Source organism: Ahaetulla prasina, chromosome 3 (genome assembly GCF_028640845.1).
Source record: "Ahaetulla prasina isolate Xishuangbanna chromosome 3, ASM2864084v1, whole genome shotgun sequence".
Taxonomy (NCBI): domain Eukaryota; kingdom Metazoa; phylum Chordata; class Lepidosauria; order Squamata; family Colubridae; genus Ahaetulla; species Ahaetulla prasina.
In genome coordinates, this window is record NC_080541.1 from 180,021,664 (window position 1) to 180,040,251 (window position 18,588).

General features: G+C 37.4%; 1 protein-coding gene across 4 annotated transcripts in view; it reads right to left on the reverse strand.

Annotated features, from left to right (window-relative positions):
• The window catches only part of LOC131195627 (copine-5), a 173,915-nt gene that overhangs the window by 48,047 nt on the left and 107,280 nt on the right, over window positions 1–18,588 (reverse strand). For 3 of the 4 annotated variants that reach the window (XR_009154499.1, XM_058177701.1, XM_058177703.1), the window contains 2 exons: window positions 13,589–13,692; window positions 11,019–11,123 (listed from right to left, as the gene is read on the reverse strand). Coding sequence is in view for 3 of the 4 variants with exons in the window: in XM_058177701.1 (XP_058033684.1) it covers window positions 11,019–11,123; window positions 13,589–13,692 (209 nt within the window). In the remaining variant the exon portion in view is untranslated. Of the gene's footprint in view, window positions 1–8,259; window positions 9,439–11,018; window positions 11,124–13,588; window positions 13,693–18,588 lie in introns of those variants that run through there. The other variant, XM_058177704.1, reaches the window with a different exon arrangement.

The following is an 18,588-nucleotide window of genomic DNA, read 5'->3' on the forward strand; positions in this document are numbered from 1 at the left end:
GTCTGATTTCCTGTCTTTTTAAGCTTTTTCTGGCAAGTGAAGACAACTTCAGACAGAATTTTGATCAGCTCTGGTATTTTGCACTGCATCCTAATTCTCAACTTTTAGTTATGTGTGATTTTTTTAGTTTCTGTTATCAGCTATTTTTTTTTCCTGTGTTTTTGTAATGTTTTAGTTACTTACGTTTCTCTGTGAAGTTGAAGGAGATACACATTATTCTAATAAATGTATACATATATACAAACAGTGTCTCTAAAGTATGAGGAAGAAAGGAGGTTGCCACACATGTATTTCATCTATTTTGCCTTGGTTACATTGGAAAGTTGTGAATCATTTAAATGTTGATAAACGGACCGTCTCTGAGACAAAATTTGCCAATGTCTGGTAGATATTATTTAACCCCAACAGTTTAATATATGCCTTACAAGGATGCCAGAGGTATTTGTTGTTCCCAAGTAGACAGTGGAGACACTGGCACTTTTACCCTTAACTCCAGTGCAATTTCAATGTCAGGCACTGATTATTCTCAGTAAATACTCCAGGCTAGTGGCTTCTTAAACTCTTGTTAGCAAAATGACAGTGATTAAATTGCCTGTGGCTGTATGTATGCTGACAGGTGACATTTGAATTCTCAGAGGCACAGGAATGAGAGGAGATGTCAGAGCAGACTTGAGTTCCATTTGGAGCTAATTTACAGAGACTCTGCCACATCTCTTCACCCACTTCTGTGACTTGAGAATTGCTTTCTCGATATTTCCAGCGCTTCTTGAAGTCAACCAAACTTCCAAACTATTGCACACACCAGCAATTTAAGAAAGGACTCATGTTATAAAAGCAAAGCAAAACAGAAGGCTGGCAAACAATCCCAATATTTCAACTACGTTATAATAGATGAGCAACAATGAAAAAAAAAGCATTTGTGTAGAAGGTAAAACTTTAACAAGTATTCACTGAAATGAATAAACCCAATTGATGATAAGTATTCTATTAATCATAGGAGCATACCTCACACACATATGCTCTAAAATGGCAAGTCACACTCTGGTGGAAAGTAACATTTAAGAAGAGTGTCCTTTTATTTAGAGCATTAAGTGCCTGGTGACTGATTCCAAGGTTTTTCATACAATTACTGCATTTTACAAAATGTGCTCAGAGTGACGGATAGCTTGAGTTTTACTCCCTTTTCAAAAACGGAGAATAATCCTTTTAAAAAAACCAGACCTGAGGTGATTTTGTTGGTAAACAGCAACTCAGAGAGATCGTGAAGAATTTGCTGAGCTCCACTAAAGGCTGTTTTCTAAGCAGTCAAGATGGGGTTGGCAACCTTTTCTTGGGTTGCTTATTAAATGCATGCATGTGTACTTTTGAGTGTGGAAATCTGGGGAGATTTTGAAGAGAACAATTTGCTGTGAATAGTGTAGAATGCCCAGATTTGAACTATGTTCAGTATATTTGATACTGGACAGAAAAAAATAAAACCTTCAGAAAGTCGGGAATTCAGATCTACCTTTATTTATTCTTCATTTTCTTGATATATTTTGCTGGCAAATTTCACAACCAAATCTTAGACAAACCAAACTCATTTATACTCATTTCCCCCTCAATTTCTTGATTGAAAACCTGCCATTTGATTTTTACTGCTAGCATAAACAATATGCACCATTCCCTTAGTAGTCCCTTTACTACAAGTAAAATACTGGAAAACAAAGTGTCTTTGGCAAATACAAAACTCCGACTGCCCCAAAACCTAAAATAAACCCAATCCAAGGATACAGATTTTTGAGGGAAAATAATATGACAAGTCCCTTATAATTGGGCAGCATATATATATTTAATAAACTATTATGAGGATGGAACATGTCTTATGTGCACATGAGTAAGGCAATTGTCACATGGATGGGACAAAAAGCCATCCAGGTTTCACTTATATCCAAGCTTTTTGTACAGGATCTCAAGAGGATTTGCATTGCGCTCGATCCTATTTTCCTCACACCAGTTTATGAAGAAGGTTGGGCTCATTGAACTGAGGGGGAACTAGAATTTAAATCTCCCAGCTCCTGGTTCAGTACCTTAACCACTACAAAGTATTCACTGGTTCTCTGGATCTGCCTCTGGAAACTCTTCAATTTCTTTCTCCCAGTTTTAGATCTACAGGTGGTCTTTGAAGTCCCGTGATGATGATGGGAAAAGTGGCTTATAACCAGTCTTTGCACATACAACTGTTGCAGCATCCTTGTAGTCATATGAACATTATCCAAATACTTGGCATCTAACTTGTTCTTAAGAACAATAGCTTGCATTATCCTACAGTCATGTGACTGTCATTTGTGACCCTCCCAGTTGGCTTCCAAGAAGTACAATCAAAGGGGAAGCTGGCAGGAGACTGATAGTTGTAGTTGTATGAGGTGTTGCTTAACAAGCAGGTGATTTACTTAATGACCAGACCAAAAAGGTCATAAAATTGGGTGGAATCACATGATGCTTCACTTAATGACTGCACCACAATGAATTTTCTGGTCCTTATTGTGACTATAAGTCAAGGACTACCTACATTAATATTTGAATTATATCTTTTTTGTTGTTTTCACCCATTTTTTTCTCATTGCAGGCTGGGTTCCCCCCCCCAATCAATAAATGTCTTTTAGGGGTTGTTGTTAGTTGTGAAGTCGTGTCCGACCCATCGCGAACCCATGGACAATGCTCCTCCAGGCCCTCCTATCCTCCACCACCCTCCGGAGTCCATCCAAACTCACGCCCACTGCTTCACTGACTCCATCCAGCCACCTTGTTCTCTGTCGTCCCCTTCTTCTTTTGCCCTCAATCATTCCCAGCATTAGGCTCTTCTGCAGTGAGCCCTTCCTTCTCATTAGGTGGCCAAAGTATTTCAGTTTTATCTTCAGGATCTTTTAGAGGTGGTAATGGTTAAAGAATGGAAAGTAAATGAAAATAAAAGGCTTTCAGATTAGATAAAGTATGGAAAGAAGGCCTATCAAGAAACTGCCTTAGGACTGCAGTTTTGTTTTATTTCAAATGTTGATAATTTGCCATGATTTTTGATGATATCAATTTACTCAGATTGGTAACATCAAAAAAGGGTTAGAGAGAGCTTTCAAAAAATGCTCCCCCTGCGGTGAATGGGGTTTAAATTGAAAATCCTGTTCAACGTAAACAAGTGCAAAGCAATGGCATCCTGTTGCAACACTTCCTGCCCTCAGATTCCATTCAAAAGTGGGAGCTGAGTTGGCAGTAACTGATCAGAAAAGATCAAGAAAGGGAATTTGGAATCAACAGTTCCATGAAAATGTCAACCCACATTAATCCTTGGAATCGTTAGGAAGAAAACAGAAAATAAAACTGCCAATATAATAAGCAAGTGCTCTCAAGAAGCCTTGGGCTGAGACAGCACTCAAAATAAGCATCCAGTTCTGTTCACTGCCCCTCAAAAAGAAGGTTGTAAATCTGGAAAAAATATAAGAAAAGTAACCAATATTATGAAGAACCCAAGGAGCAATTGTTGGACCTCCTAACAAGTCCAATGAAGAAAACCACAAACATGGGAAACAGCATATATAATTTTGATTTTACACAGATGGGAATGATCTGGAAAAACCAGTCATAAAGATGTTTGGGTTGAACCAGACTATAATTTTTATAACAATATCAGGCATGGAAAATATGATGGCTATATATACCATTTTATACTATGCAAAAAAATGTGATAGTTTCTCTAACAATATTAGATCCCCAGATAATCCAATTAATATTACCACTGGAAGAATTGAAGACTTTCCTCAATAAAAGGAAGTAACAATTTACCCAATGAATAGTTTTCTGTTATGACATATGCCTACTGGCATTGAATTAACTGGTTTTCAAAGGAGAAAAAAACATTCATGGAGGATTGGGCAATGAATAGCTACACATGCTAATGCATCCACAGATTGTTTCCTTGAACAACAGGGAGTACTCTTTTAGTACAGTATTAGCTAAGGAACAGTAGTGGAAGAGGGCATCATCCCCATATTTTGCTTGTGAGCTTTTAGGATACCCTTGGTTGTAACACAGAATGCTAGGATAGGGGAGCCTTTAGCCCCAAGCCTGGCAGTGTGATTGTGTTGCTCTGGTTACACAGGGACCGGGGCTCAGATGATAAGAAACAGATTTGAGAGCCTGGCTCACAGGAGAATATGCCAAATAAAGGTATCATAATTCCTCCTACTTTTATAAACATCAACTCTTCAGATAGCAAGGATTTGTAGCAGCTTTATAATTCATCCACTGGACTAGGAAAAGGTTAATATTTTAAAACATACTTTCAATCAGGAAACAGAATGAGACTATTACGTCTGTTGTCTTGATCTGTGACTAGCTTGGTCCCAATGTCATACGTTTCCATAGCAACAAAAGCTAAAAATATACCATCTAAAATGGGGGAAAGGCCCACGCAGCAGTCAAAACAAACTAAATAAAGATCAAATTGCAATCATAATGGGGAAAAAAGTAATTTTAATAATTTCTCTGGAGTTGTTCAGGAGGTGATGAAACAAGATGGAAGAAAACAACAGATTCTGGAGAGAGAGGCTCGTAGTTCCATCAACCACTGTGGAAAGGAGGCTCAGCTGTGTTGGAAAATGGGATTCCTCAGGCCGCTTTCCATACGAGTTTGATCAAGTGAAAAAGCTTTTACTTCCACAATAGTGATTTTTGGTTTAAGATATCTGGCATTGTGCAGCAGACAGTGGTCGAGATTAGGAGTCTCATACGGTCCAAATTCAATGACTGAACAGATTACAAAGTATAATTATAAATAGACCCATACTTATATACAGAGAGAGGCACCTACACACACTTTACTTTAGCAAATAGTTAAAAATGATTTTACTTGTACTTTTTATAACCCAGGGGTAATGTATCAAACACCAAGAGGCAGGAAAATGTAAATTTAAGATGAAAAGGTTTTGGGTGTTAAAAGTAAACTTTGGCAATAATATTACAACATTTAAGGATAATATGATATTGGTATCACAATAGGCTACCCAAAAGCTATCTTGATATTTGTTATCGTAACAGTTGATAAGAGCAATATGAAGAAAACTGAGAATTTGTTTCATGGTCAAGAGAACAAAGAAAATGTTGAGCTTTACGTTCAAATGGGATATTTCTTGTTTGAAAAGAATCATATTATTTTACTGTTATATATGCTTTGCAGGAATAGTGAAGAGTTATTTTGCAGCATTGTTATAAAGATTATAATAAAACAATAAACCTGTGGATTTTTTTCTCCTAAATTATTCCATGCAACCACATATTTTGTCTACGTACATCCAGTTAATTGTCAGACTTAATGTATCAACTTACAAAGACTTACATTCAAGTCTTATGTTGGGCCATTGTTCTCTTACTCCAATCTACCTAAGGAGATCTTTGTTATAAAATAAAGAAAATTAGAGGATCTAGATATAAATGTTGGACATACCAGAGCAATTGTGCATTATAAATGCAAACCATATAGGAAACTGATAGTCTAAGTTAATATGACAAAGTATAGAAAAAGTATACTGGGAAATACAAAAACAGAAGCTGTTGTTCTTAAACTCCCTGCAATGAGGTAAGATCAAGGAATGTCTACCAGTTTCTAAATTTTTCCAAACTTTACTTTGGAATTGCAACTGGAAGACTAAGATGAAGCAACTTTTTTTTTTTAATCAAGTCATTGTCCCAAAACAGATCACTTTAGCTCAGGCAACATTACCAAATAGCATTCTTACATTCAGACCTTAGAGGCATGTTCACATGTGTATATATTTGCGTCTCTCTATACACACATACAATATGTATGTATATACAATATATGCAGGTAAGCAGCTTTTCAATCTCTGTTCTCACCTCATGGATGTAGCCACTGACATGAATTAGTAAGCCACAACAGATTCTGAATTTCTCCAAGACATGGGAATAAAGAAGGATGGAACAGCTGAGCTAGTGACAATAATTAAGGCTGATCAAGACTTTTGTAGCCATCAAAGAGTCTCTCATTTCTACTCTAAGCAAAACAGGATAGGGATCAGGCAGCATCAAAAATAAGCTTAATAAAATAGGCTGCTACATTTATAGTACCATTATTCTAGCCTATCATTTGGGAATTACCTTTTATCTCACGGAGGAATAATATTAGTGCTGCTGGTTTCATCTTTCATAAATTTGTAGCTAGAAAATTAGTGGCAGGATTTCTATACGTGCGGAAAGATTGCAGAGGCTTTGTGATGGCTTTGATCTGCATCTTATCAGAGCACAGTATCAGGATCCTTTATTTCTATACTTGGAGGATGTACCCTTAATTAGCAAATAAAATAAGGAAATACAAATAAAAGTCTTGGAAAACTTCTATGACCTCCATTAAAAATATAACAATGATATTTGGACTAAGAAATTTCCACTTTTTTATTTATATTTATTCAACACAGATTTATCCAAGAAAATTAGGAGGCGCACCTTTATTTAGCATTATGGTCAAGAGGAGGAGAAAGTTATCATGAACTTGTTTTAATGTGCTCCTTTATTCAATCAGTACAACCCTGCCAGTGAGTAATGACACTTTCCATTAAAAATTATCTATTATTTTGTGTGCAGTAGAAGTCATAGATTAAAATCTGTCAGTTTTGAAAATAGCCTTCAAGCCATGGGTTATAAGTTTGTTTTAACTAAGTGAAGTTTATTTTATGCTAGTGAGCTGCATGACAGCCTGAAGCTCACATATACTGCTTCCCAATCATACACATAGCTCTAAATTATGGTTTAATATTATGTCCTAACTGAGCCAATTAGTATTACTTCCCAGTTTCTATATTCCACAGCAAACTTTCCCCAATCTTGTACAAACCGGACAGTATTATGGAAGAAAAAGCAACTTTTTATATAAACAATATTATTTCCCTTCCAATTGGCTCCCAGAAAAACCCATTATATCAGCACCCTCTCATTAACTTAAAGACAGCTAAATATAAATTATCTAGTTTTATTTGGATTTTCTTTTAATGTTCTCAAACACATGAGTTTGAGAACTTACCACTATATGACCAACTACTACTATACAACCAACCGCTGATTCCCAGAAATCATTATAAAATGAATAATTTTCAAATTTGTAAAAAATAGATCCAATCTAACAGAGATTATCATCAGCACATTATGCATGTTTACTCGGAATAAATTCCATTAAGATGGACAGGTCTTAATCCCAGTGTATATACAGTATTCATGCATATACTTCTCTAGTAGTAAATTCCACTAAACTCTGAGAATAGTCAACTTCACTGTTTCAGTTTTATTCAGACATATTCAGATTGCAGCTACATATCTTATTACCTTCAGTAAAAAAGAATACTAAATATAGGAATCTCACATGGATTTTACAAAAATAACTTTAACAATGTAGTCTTTTGGTAAGGCTGTATGTATTCAGATGATTAGAAGCTAAAAAGAAGGTATCAGGTGAAATAAAATGAACACTTTCCAAATCATTCTCTGATATCAAACATTTGAAAAGCTAATTTAAGGTTAAAAAAATGGATTAACATACATTCTTATTTGTTTCTTAATCTAACAACATAAAAAGAGCTATATCAAAAGATCAGTGAATACTTCGAAATCTGAGATCCAACTGGCTTTAATTAAGCAATTATCACTTTCCCCAAAAAATAAAAAATGTTGATTAACATTGGGAAATGCTTGCTTAATCACCTTGCTGGATGATTAATAATTACTTCAGAATTTGAGTTTGAAGAAAGTCAAGATCATAGATGAAACTTTCTTCGTGTGTATTATAAAGGCTTCAAATGAATGCACACATCCTATTTTTTCAGTGAGGCTTATTTCCAGTAAAAATATAGAGAGCTGCAACTTTCAAGAGTTTGCTTTGGAATCATATGCATATATAGCAATGAAGAACTGTAAGAAGAATTGGGGTCCGAAACCAACCTGCTGCATAGGCTTTTGCAGCCAATAGGAAGGTTAAAGGTCTTTTCCTGTGCCATCCCTCCTCCACATTTCTGTGTCTAGCACTTAAAAAATTTACGAAACATAAATATGGTTGCTAATTACTTCATTAGTGTAATGTTTTGTTTTCTGTGTGGGCTCATATTTCTGAAGGCTGTTTACCTCCTGGGAAATACTACCACAAAGATCTAATTCAGATAGCTTTTGTGAAACAATTGTGGTTAAATATTTTGCATAGTTAAACAGCCTCCATAGTATCTTGGAAAAAGCTGGCACTACTGGAGGAATGTTCTGAGCTACAGTTTTGGATGGAAGCCTTTGCATGAACCCAGAAACCTCCCCTGGCAAATATTCTGATTTATTTTCTTTCAGTAAGTATTTTGGGATTGCATATTTGTTCAGCAATTTATGGCTGTATTCACAAAGAACATTTACCCAATATTACCTGAGACATTGTTTATTCAATTCACTCAATGTTCTGATTCTTATAAATCACTGAATTAGAGGCTAACCATATAGGGTGGACTGACCCAACACACGCCTAATTAATCTGTGATCTTTTGAGAACCCAACTTAAGGGTGAAATGCTGGCTAAAGAAATTCAGGTCAGATATTCCCAGTCTGACTTTCACCTTTATCATTAATACACCAGGTAGATTTAGCAAGCCACTTTTGGTTACAATGCACCTATCTGAAATAGCAGTAGATAATATTACTAATGTTCTAATTTAATGACTTGAGCCATGGTGATGCAGTGGTTAGAGTGCAGTACTGCAGGCTACTTCTGCTGACTGCCGGTTGCCTGCAATTTGGCAGTTCAAATCTCACCAGGCTAAAGGTTGACTCAGCCTTCCATCCTTCCGAGGTGGGTAAAATGAGGATCCAGATTGTTGGAGGCAATATGCTGACTCTCTAAACCGCTTTGAGAAGGCTGTAAAGTACTGTAAAGCACTGTAACGCGATATATAAGTTTAAGAGCTATTGCTACTGTTGCTAGAATCACAACCAGATAATGTAGTTTATGTACTAGAGATGTTTGAAACTTCATAAAAATATTCATAATCATTTCCAATAGTTTAACAAAACTGTGTAAGGGAGGGAGATGGGCAGTTAAGAAATATAAAAATAAATAAAGTGGGCTATCCCGTTATCAATAAATGGAATTCACAAAGGGTGGGAGCAGAACTCATTCTTCTCCTGGCTTCCTATGCTCCACTGGTTTAATTTGCCCCTCATATCAGCTCTGCTAATAGGAAAAGTGTCTCTACAGGCAGGGTAAAAAAGCCAAGATGGTGTCCACAATCAAGTTCAAAGTTTTACTCCTTTTTAATGTATTCTGCATGAAAGAGAGATGAAACATCAATCTTGCAGTTGTGGTTGCCATCTTGAATGTTTACCGCACATGTGTGCACACACCCACACACACACACACTGTAGATGGTCCTGTACAGGAAGATGAATGATCAGGGAAAAACAATCATCAAGCAATGAAGGATGGAGAAAAAGCAGATTTAGTCCCCATTCTTTTAAGTTCCACTTTGTAAATAAGGCAGATTCTTGATCACTTTATAACTAAATTAATGACTGCAACTTTATACTCTTTCTGACCCTTAAAACCCCCCACAGGCACCCCAAATTTATAGGGACTAAACACAGGTGCTTTTTTTTAACAAAATGAATTTAAATTAAAGCCAGTGTAGCTTTTAAAATGTTTTTCTTTCCCCCTGGAAGTCAGAGGCATTTCTTGCTTTTGATTCATACAGAGCTTTCTCAGAACTAAGTTGTATTCTATTAACAGAAAGCATTGATGTGAAAACAGTGTAGCAGGGCTGAGCTCCTAATCAACAGAAAATATGCTGATAAAAGCTACAATTAATGCACAGCTCTCAAACAAACACAGATGCAGAGAATCAATTGTTATATAGGAAATCATCAAGCTAAGTGAAGAGTATATTGCCCTTGAAGTGCTCTTGAAGACGTCCCTCATCAGCAAGACTCTCATTCCTGAATTGAAACAGACTTTTGCTGTGGACTGACAGCAGTGGTAGTTTTTATCAATGTAGTTGTAATCTGTTGCCAGTGCTTCTCCCAACAAACCTCTTCTACTTTTTTGGGTTCATTCCCATCCATTCATCACTCCCTAAGTACATTTCAGTTCCATCTGTGAAGCGGGCAAACAGCTTTCCCAAGGGAGCCCTCCCAGCTGCTCCCCCCTTTTTGTCTTTTCACTAATGCTGACAGGATAACAGCTCCCTAATTTAGAACAGCTCTGAGGACTGTCAGTGTTTTTTTAAGCCCCCTTAAAAATCTTAAGGGAGGAAAAGTCTTTTGTATCACTAAATTCCTGGATGTGACAGCTTCTGCCAGGTTCGGTGCAAATTCATGGAGCCATGGAAGTTGCTGAGTTTAATATTCTAAAAATTGCGATATTTATGAGAAATATTAAACATGTACTTTTTGCCCTTCTATACTTATAATAAAGTGAGCCTGAGTCGGGACTATTCTTACTTATCCAAGCTATCTTTGTAGGAGACTCTACCTCTCATTAATTCTTTCTACATCCAGGTTTAATAAACTCATCCTCGGCTGAAATCACATTTCCCTTTCTTTGTGGATTTTAAGTCAAGGTCCAAGTTTGCTAATGAGTGCTTATAAGTGACTGTAATACATTTTCGGCATGTATGACAGACTTGAATTTTCATCTAAAAACAGATGGCAATACCTAGCTGACTTTGGCTGAAGTAGAAATTTAAGCATGGCTGGCTCTAGTTTGTTCCAGATGGCTGAGGAACATCTGGAAAATCTAGAGATATAGGCTAAACTGGGGGGGGGTTCATAATTCATTTCTTTTAACTTGATCTTTTCCAAACTGGTCCCACTAGGTATGCTGGGATTCCAACTCTTAAACCTCCAGCTATTCTAGGAACTAAGAACTATGATGGTAATTTGGTGAACATCGGTTCTAACCACTTTTAATGAATAAATCATGCCAGATGTTAACACTAATTCTGTGAAACTTGTACCTGTCATAGTCTCCATTGCACAAGGCTCGCACAGGGATAGCGAATGACTGCCACACTGGATTCAGAGTGTTCTTCACCACTTCAGTTTTATGACAAATGGTAAATCTGGCAAGACACAGAACGTCTGTTTAGCTATAAATTAATTCTCAGAAACTGAAGAATGCCTTGGGTTAGACAACAATAGAGAAGAAAGAAAAATCTCATTGATTTTGTTTTTGAAATATGCTTCTCCAAATCACCATGGACGATGAAAATTGGCACTGGGTTGGATCAAGATAAAAATGGATTACTTTAATAGCTGTAAACACTGGCATTCTCTAAGCACTTGTAGCAGAAATAAGCACCAAATTCATGCAATATTAGCTAACATTTTTCACAGAGGATATAAATATTTTCTATTAAAATTATACTTTTATTAGCACAAGTAGTGCAATATCCATTCCCACAGAGAGAAAACTTGCTGGAAGCAGAACAAACTATATTAGAAACCATCTTAAAGCAATAAACAGCAAGATATGGCAATATCTCTAGAAAGGAGAAGCTCATATTCTCTCAAAAAAGGGAGGGGGAATTTTTTTCCAGGCAGGGCCTATGTTTTTAAGAAATAATCTGCTGGGAGCCATGTTCCAATAATGACTGGAGCCAAAATTGGGCAGATCACTCTTTTCTTCTCTTTTTCTATTAGCTCAACTTTCCATGAGGACCGTCCTTGCTCCCATACAACCTACTGTTGGAAGAAGGACAGATCACTCTTGCTACAGATTTAAAGTGACCCTTTTGCAAACATCCACTAATGTTTAAGGCTACATGACTCATAGACATGAATTACCCAAATCTAGCATTCTGATCATCCTTGCTGTAATTTGGTTGGGACATCTCAATGTGAAAGAGTTTGCCTAGCACAGTGGTAGCCTGTGTTAGCTCCAGACTACCCAGCCTATCATATCTTGATTTTGGAAATATGGATCTCCACCCTGCTCACATAAAAAAATGTTAGGGTCTGAGCAGTAGTGAAATCTGAATTGGTTAGTTAACGGTTTTCTGGCTGTGCATGTGTGCTGCGTGCCAAATGTACACTGTGCGCGCATACACAGTGCGCACCAAACACGCGCTGCGCATGCAAACACACACACATGTGCAGTACGTTTCCTGCTTTCTAGCAAAGCTAAACTCCGCTACACAGCTGATCCCCCCCCACTGTTCTACTTACCTTCCCAAGCCTCCTTTTGTACACACCAAAAGGAGGCTTGGGAAGGTAAAGAGAACAGTGGGAGGGGGATCAGCTGTGGTGCGTGATTTAGCTTTGCTAGAAAGCAGAAAATCCTGCTTTCTAGCAAAGCTAAACCCCACGCCACAGCTGATTGTCAGAAATAGCGGTTCGGAGGAACCGGTAGCTTTTTTAAACTACCTGTTCTCCCGAATTAGTAGCTTACTACTGGTTCGCCCGAACGTGTAGCTTTTTTTTAACTACCGGTTTGCGCAAACTGGTAGTTTTTATTACTACCAATTTGTCCGAACCGGAGCAAACTGGTAGCATTTCACCCCTTGGTCTGAGTCTGGGAATTAAGATGCAAACCAATATTTTATTTCAGCACCAGACTTGCACATTGAAAATTGAGGAAAGTGTTCTCAATTTCAAGGAGATCTGACTTTTGTTTACTTATGTAATTATTCAGAATGGTTAGCTAGAGAATTGTCTTGTTAGTTAACTTTCGCCCAGACCCTTTTCTATTAAACACAACATCTTATTTCACATCTTGCTGGCTTAGGAATATTCATAAATTATCTTTTTTAAACGATCCTGAAAGTTGAAAATTTAGCATACCTGAGTCTTTTTACTTTCTTCTGTATTAGCTAAAACATTAATAAAAGCAGTTTCTTACTTAAACTGGTCCCCCCAAAAATATTTCCAACTCACAATAAAGTTTATCCAATTGACATAGTGGCCATTATAGTATGATCACACATAAGAACATGTAAAGCTTAAATCACACAATTACAGCCATCATCTTGATTTTTTTTAACCACATCCTATAGATACCCTAATTGTTAAGATTACAAAACTGAAAGAATACTAAAAAAACCCACTTATCCACCCTGAGTTTATTAGTCCATGCTTGTCTACTCAAGCTTTTCTTTTTGATGTTCTCTGATGAACTTTTCAATTAACCAAAATGACTGTATTTTTGGAATATGAGGTGAAGAAGGGACCCCTTGCTTTGGCGTCAAGACAGATTATATATGGCTACAATAATCTTGGCCAATGATAGGCATTAGCCTGGACAAGTTCTTTATATGAAGCTTTTAAAAGTTTGTTTACTAAGGAAAGCCTGAGCAGGAAGCAGCAACCAGCTACACTGATTGACTTAAACAAAACCTGTTGGATCTGACTGGTATTTGAAAGAGTGTTCATCAGAAAACGCAGACTTATAGGCTAGATTGGGAAATCACAAACACAATTCCAGAATGACCAGCAAAGTATCAATGGAAAATTTTGCTGTGTGCTAGTGAAGAGCCCATTACAATTGGAGCAAATCTGTTCCCAGAAAAAAAATCCCACTTGTACTCACGTTCCATCTTCATTACTTCTGAAGAATACCATGAAAGGGTCTGATTTCCCAAAGAAGTCTTTCTTGTCCAGCTTGTTGGCACAGAACTGCATTGTGGCTACATCCTTGAAATTGGAAGCAGAAAATATATTGTCTAACAGCATTGCTGCTGAGCTAACAGCAATTTTAAGAAGTTGTATGGGAAAGTGGTACAGTAAAGTACTAAACATAAACAACAGAGTTTGCAACTGGCCCAAAAGGAAATGGAAAAAGAAAAACTGAGGCTCATCATTGAAAGAAATTCTAATCCAGTGTGTAACTGAAAGGACTATAATAGCATGAGCAGGCTTGAAAAATCTGGGAAAACTATCCGTTTGGCATCAAACAAGGATCCTGCACCTACAACTAAGACTTTTCACTCATAGACTTTGGTACTCGGGTATTTTCTTTCCCCATCAGTCTCTGAAACATGCACTGAAGCATATTAAACTGAACTCTTTATAGAAGAGTTACAGCTTGCCAATGATTTTCATAGTAGATAAATCATCCACTACACTTTTTCACTTCCTGGCATTTAAATCAATCCAGGCCCTTAGGATTATAATGGAACTAGCTACTTTCGTCAGTTAGAAAAATACAAACAACTTCATATATTTATCGAAGCATCACTTCTGCTCTCTGAAAAGACATACAAAAATCTTGTTAGGATTGGTATTCCATAAATACAACAATCTTATTTCACTTGCTAAAATATCCCCCATTCTTCTATAAATTGTATTTTGACTTGCAAGAATGTATGGATTTTATGTAAAATTTCCCCTGCTCTGCATTTTATGCATATTTTTTCCTAATGTAGACAAATCACTTCTAGAGCACTCCTAGATCCTCCGTACATTGCTGCTAAATCAGGTCTCCCTAATCTCTTACCTATTTGCCACAGTTCAACATCATCCTATGGGTTAGGTCCAATGCTCAATCTTATCAAAGTAGCTGTGATTTTGTGCTCTGGGTTATTTCTCAATTAGCTCTGTATCTACAGATTTGATAAGTATGCCTTCCATTGCATTTCTAGGCTATTTATCTAGATACTCAATAGCAGGAGACCAAGGATAGAGTCCTGGGGAATTTCATTTATTATCCCCACCGGGATAATACAGAACTACTCACAAGCTCCCTTTGGATGTGATTGTTCAACCAGTTACAAATCTAACAGTATCATCTGGCCCACATTTATCCTTTCTGTCCACAAAAAATATCATGAACACCCTTGGCAAATGCTTTTCCGAGATCAAAGTATATTACATCTAGATTGCATCCTCAGTCTCTTAAACTATTCGTGTTTCATAAATAGAGGAAAGACCAGACCAGTATTTCTCTACCGCAGCAATTTGAAGATATGTGGACTTCAACTCCCAGAGTTGAATTGAATACATCTTCAAGTTGGACTAGAAAGACAACACACAACTAACAATCACAGTTACTCCCGGCAATGGTAACATTCTTTTTTAAATGCTCATGGCCACACTGCCTGACAATTTATTTAGCAGAGATGCTAAATAATAGGTGCATATTTTCTCAGGTATTCCCACCACCATTTTGGATATTGGTTGCTCTTATGGTTGCTCTTAAACTCCAGCACCACCAGGAGTTTTCAAATATCACAATTAGTCGGCAGGAGTTCACGTATAATACATTTTTTTATTTCATGCTCACCAGGACCAACTATTTGGCTTGAACTATCTGCAGATACACTATAGGATATTCCTGTGTTAAGGAAATAATAGCCTTGCTGTTGTAAGCCAAATGTTTCAAGCTGTAAAGCACTGAAGATCAAACTGTGTCTTGAAGTGTCATGTTAAGAGATGAAAAGTCAGTTTGATGAGACTTTTTCTACCAGTAGGGAAGCATGAAAGGAAGCCAGAAGAGATTAGTACCCCACTTATCAATCCTTTCTGATTCTAACTCAAGGCATTTTCGTTCTGCAAAATTCTCTGCTGGTGCTGCTGGAGGCAGTCAGCAGTGGTTATTTTCCAGGAGAAAATGAGTGAATTATGTGTATATGAACACTGAATTTTTCCAAAGGTACATTTTAACTGGGAGAAAAAAAAGGAATAGAGCATGCAGGATAAAATAAAAAGAGGACAGTCAGGATGTCTTTGCTTCTTTAAAGAGTTGTTATTAGCTAGTAAGGCATTTCTAATTTTCTGCTTTTTTAAAAAAAAAATCAACTAATCTGGACTTCATAGTTTATAAACAAATATCTAGGTTTGCTTAAAGCTTAAGGTGCAGGAAAAAAAACACAGATCAGAAATGCAGATTGCAGAGTTCAAAAGAAGCAAAAATCCAGGCAGGTTGCCTTATGAGAACATGAGCAAGTTTCCTTATCTCTACTTGTGGTATATGTTTTCATGCTTCCTAAGGGAGTTTGGAAAGCATTAAGAAATGCAATATCACTGCTACTTCTGGTTAATGTACCTTGCAAATCATACAGGAAAATGCGTAAGGAATGAAGCATTGAACTTGCACAACAGGGTGACCAATAACATTCATATAAGATATATCTCAGGAGTTCATGTCTCAGGAGCAATGATATATGAATAAGCACCCAAGATGCAAGAATACACAAAATGCCTTTTTCCATTTAAGAAAGCTGTACTTCAACCTAAAAATAGAGATGGAAGAAAATCTTGATCAATTTGCATTTGGAGATAAATGTAATATATTTACCCTTCCTAAATCAATATGGAACTGGGATCCAATTATCCTATGATATTAACACTTCTCAGAATCTTGCAGTACAATCTCCCACATAAAAAATATATATATGAAAAATGTGTATTTCGGGGGGGGGATATGCATATGTAAAATAGCTTTAAGGGGAAAGCCTTACGTAAATTAGCAAACAATCAGACCATATCCCATGGAAGTACCCTTGCCTTGTGGATGTGCTCATTGAAAACAAAAGATATCCTAGTGAAGGGCCTTAAAGTGACCCCTTAAGGCTGCTGGCTCTCCAGTGCAATGGTTTCTTCACTGACATTGTTTGAGATCAATGAATATTGATGAATCACAAGGGCTTCAGTGGAAGAAGCATCTTGCAACATTATCTAGTCTCCTTAGAAGGTGCAACACAGCACGTTCTTGCCCATTTGACTGACCTCCTTTTCCAAGCTATAGTCATGAATAGTCCTTTGAAGTTACGGTGAAATTAGTAAGCCAGGGGTAGGAAGATACGGTCCTGGGTGAAGAAATAGAACTCCCTTCTGCTTCCAATCATCTTCTTTGCACCAGGTAAAGAGTTAAGCCAACTTCTAGCACAGGCTGCAGGACTGCTCATGTAAAGCTAATTGCTTAGGTCTCCATTTGTTGTGATGGAAGAGGGAGTTAAATTCCCTTTACAGCACAACAGATGGGCTGCTTTGAATGCATTCCAGCATACCCCTGAAATTCTGAGTGGATCTTATGTCTAAGGTAGCATCCAATAGCAAAGGCTGTGCATTTTGTGAATTGAAAGAGGAAATACAAACATGCAGACCTATCCACATACTTTAGATAATAAACAGGGTGTTATATAAGCGCTCAAGCACAAAGAAGCAATAGAGATAAAATACAACAGGCTATAATTCACCTAAACTTTTGCCATGTACTGTACCATGGTATGTGCATCCATTTTCACAGATATACACACAAAATACTTGTAAAATGGACTCATGGGTGAGAAAGTACTGATCTGCATGCATTTTTTTTAAGGCATGGGAATTTAACACAAATTATGTCTGAGGACAAAGAATTGCACAAACATGTGTAGGAGAGAAATTAGGATTTTATCCCTCTTGTAGACATCAGACTTGTGGGCGAGATGAGGTGAGATAGTGATATTGTTTGTGTTAACTTCTGTACGTGGGAGAAAAGGAGATTGAAAATGTCTGGCTGGAGTTTAGACAGGCTGATCCTTTTCTAGAAAAACAGCCACGGGTTTATTTTGGTCTCTGTGGTGTCAACAGCAAATTGGCTGCGGTTGTAAAGAGATAGTAAACTTCTACTGGCCCACCAACACTTGACTGTTGGGATCACCCAAGCATTGTCTCTTTCTCTTCTTTGTCACCAACACAACTCCGTCATAATTCTTAAAACTCCAGATGCTCTGAACCTTTTCCTTGGAAGAAAGCATGTTTTTTGTCTGTCTACGGCAAAAATAAGCTTGAGGGCATTTTTTAGGTCAATTTACTGTAATGGAAACAGGCTGTGAAAAAAAATCTATGGCAGCTTTTCCCAGATGGGATCAACTACAACTACATATTCAGCCTGACCAGCTCTCAGAAAAGAGTGAAACTCTGCCTTTTATGATGTGGATCCACTGAGAATAATTGTTCCAGGTTGATCTTGTGAGCTTCCTAGCTAAGTAGAGAATGAAAGTGTGGCCTTTCTAAACTTAGTGCAGCAGTCCAACACAATCTGTTTGTGTATGACTTCAAGTCAACACTGATTCCTGCCAATGGCTTGGACTAGTAGTTTTTGTGACAATATTGCAAAGTATTTTGACTTTGCATACTTCCTAGGGCTGAAAGAAAATGACTGGCTCCAAATCGCCCAGCTGCCTTTGTGCTGATGGTGGTTGTAGAACTTATGGTCTGTTGTTTTCCAGTGCCTTAACTGTTACACCAAATGGATTTTTATTGCCTGTCTGTAGCGCAGCTCACTGTATGTCGCCTACATCTTGCAGATATTTCATCCAGATCAGTGGTGAAATCCAAATTTTTTTACTACCGGTTCTGTGGGTGTGGCTTGGTGGGTGGGCAGGGGAAGGATATTGCAAAATCCACATTCCCTCCCCACTCCTGGGAGAAGGATATTGCAAAATCTCCCTTCCCACCGTACTCTGGGGCCAGCCAGAGGTGGCATTTGCCGATTCTCCAAACTGTTAAAAATTTCCGCTACCGGTTCTCCAGAACCTGCCAGAACCTGCTGGATTTCAACCCTGATCCAGATGAAGAATGGCTTCACATGAAATATTTGTTCAA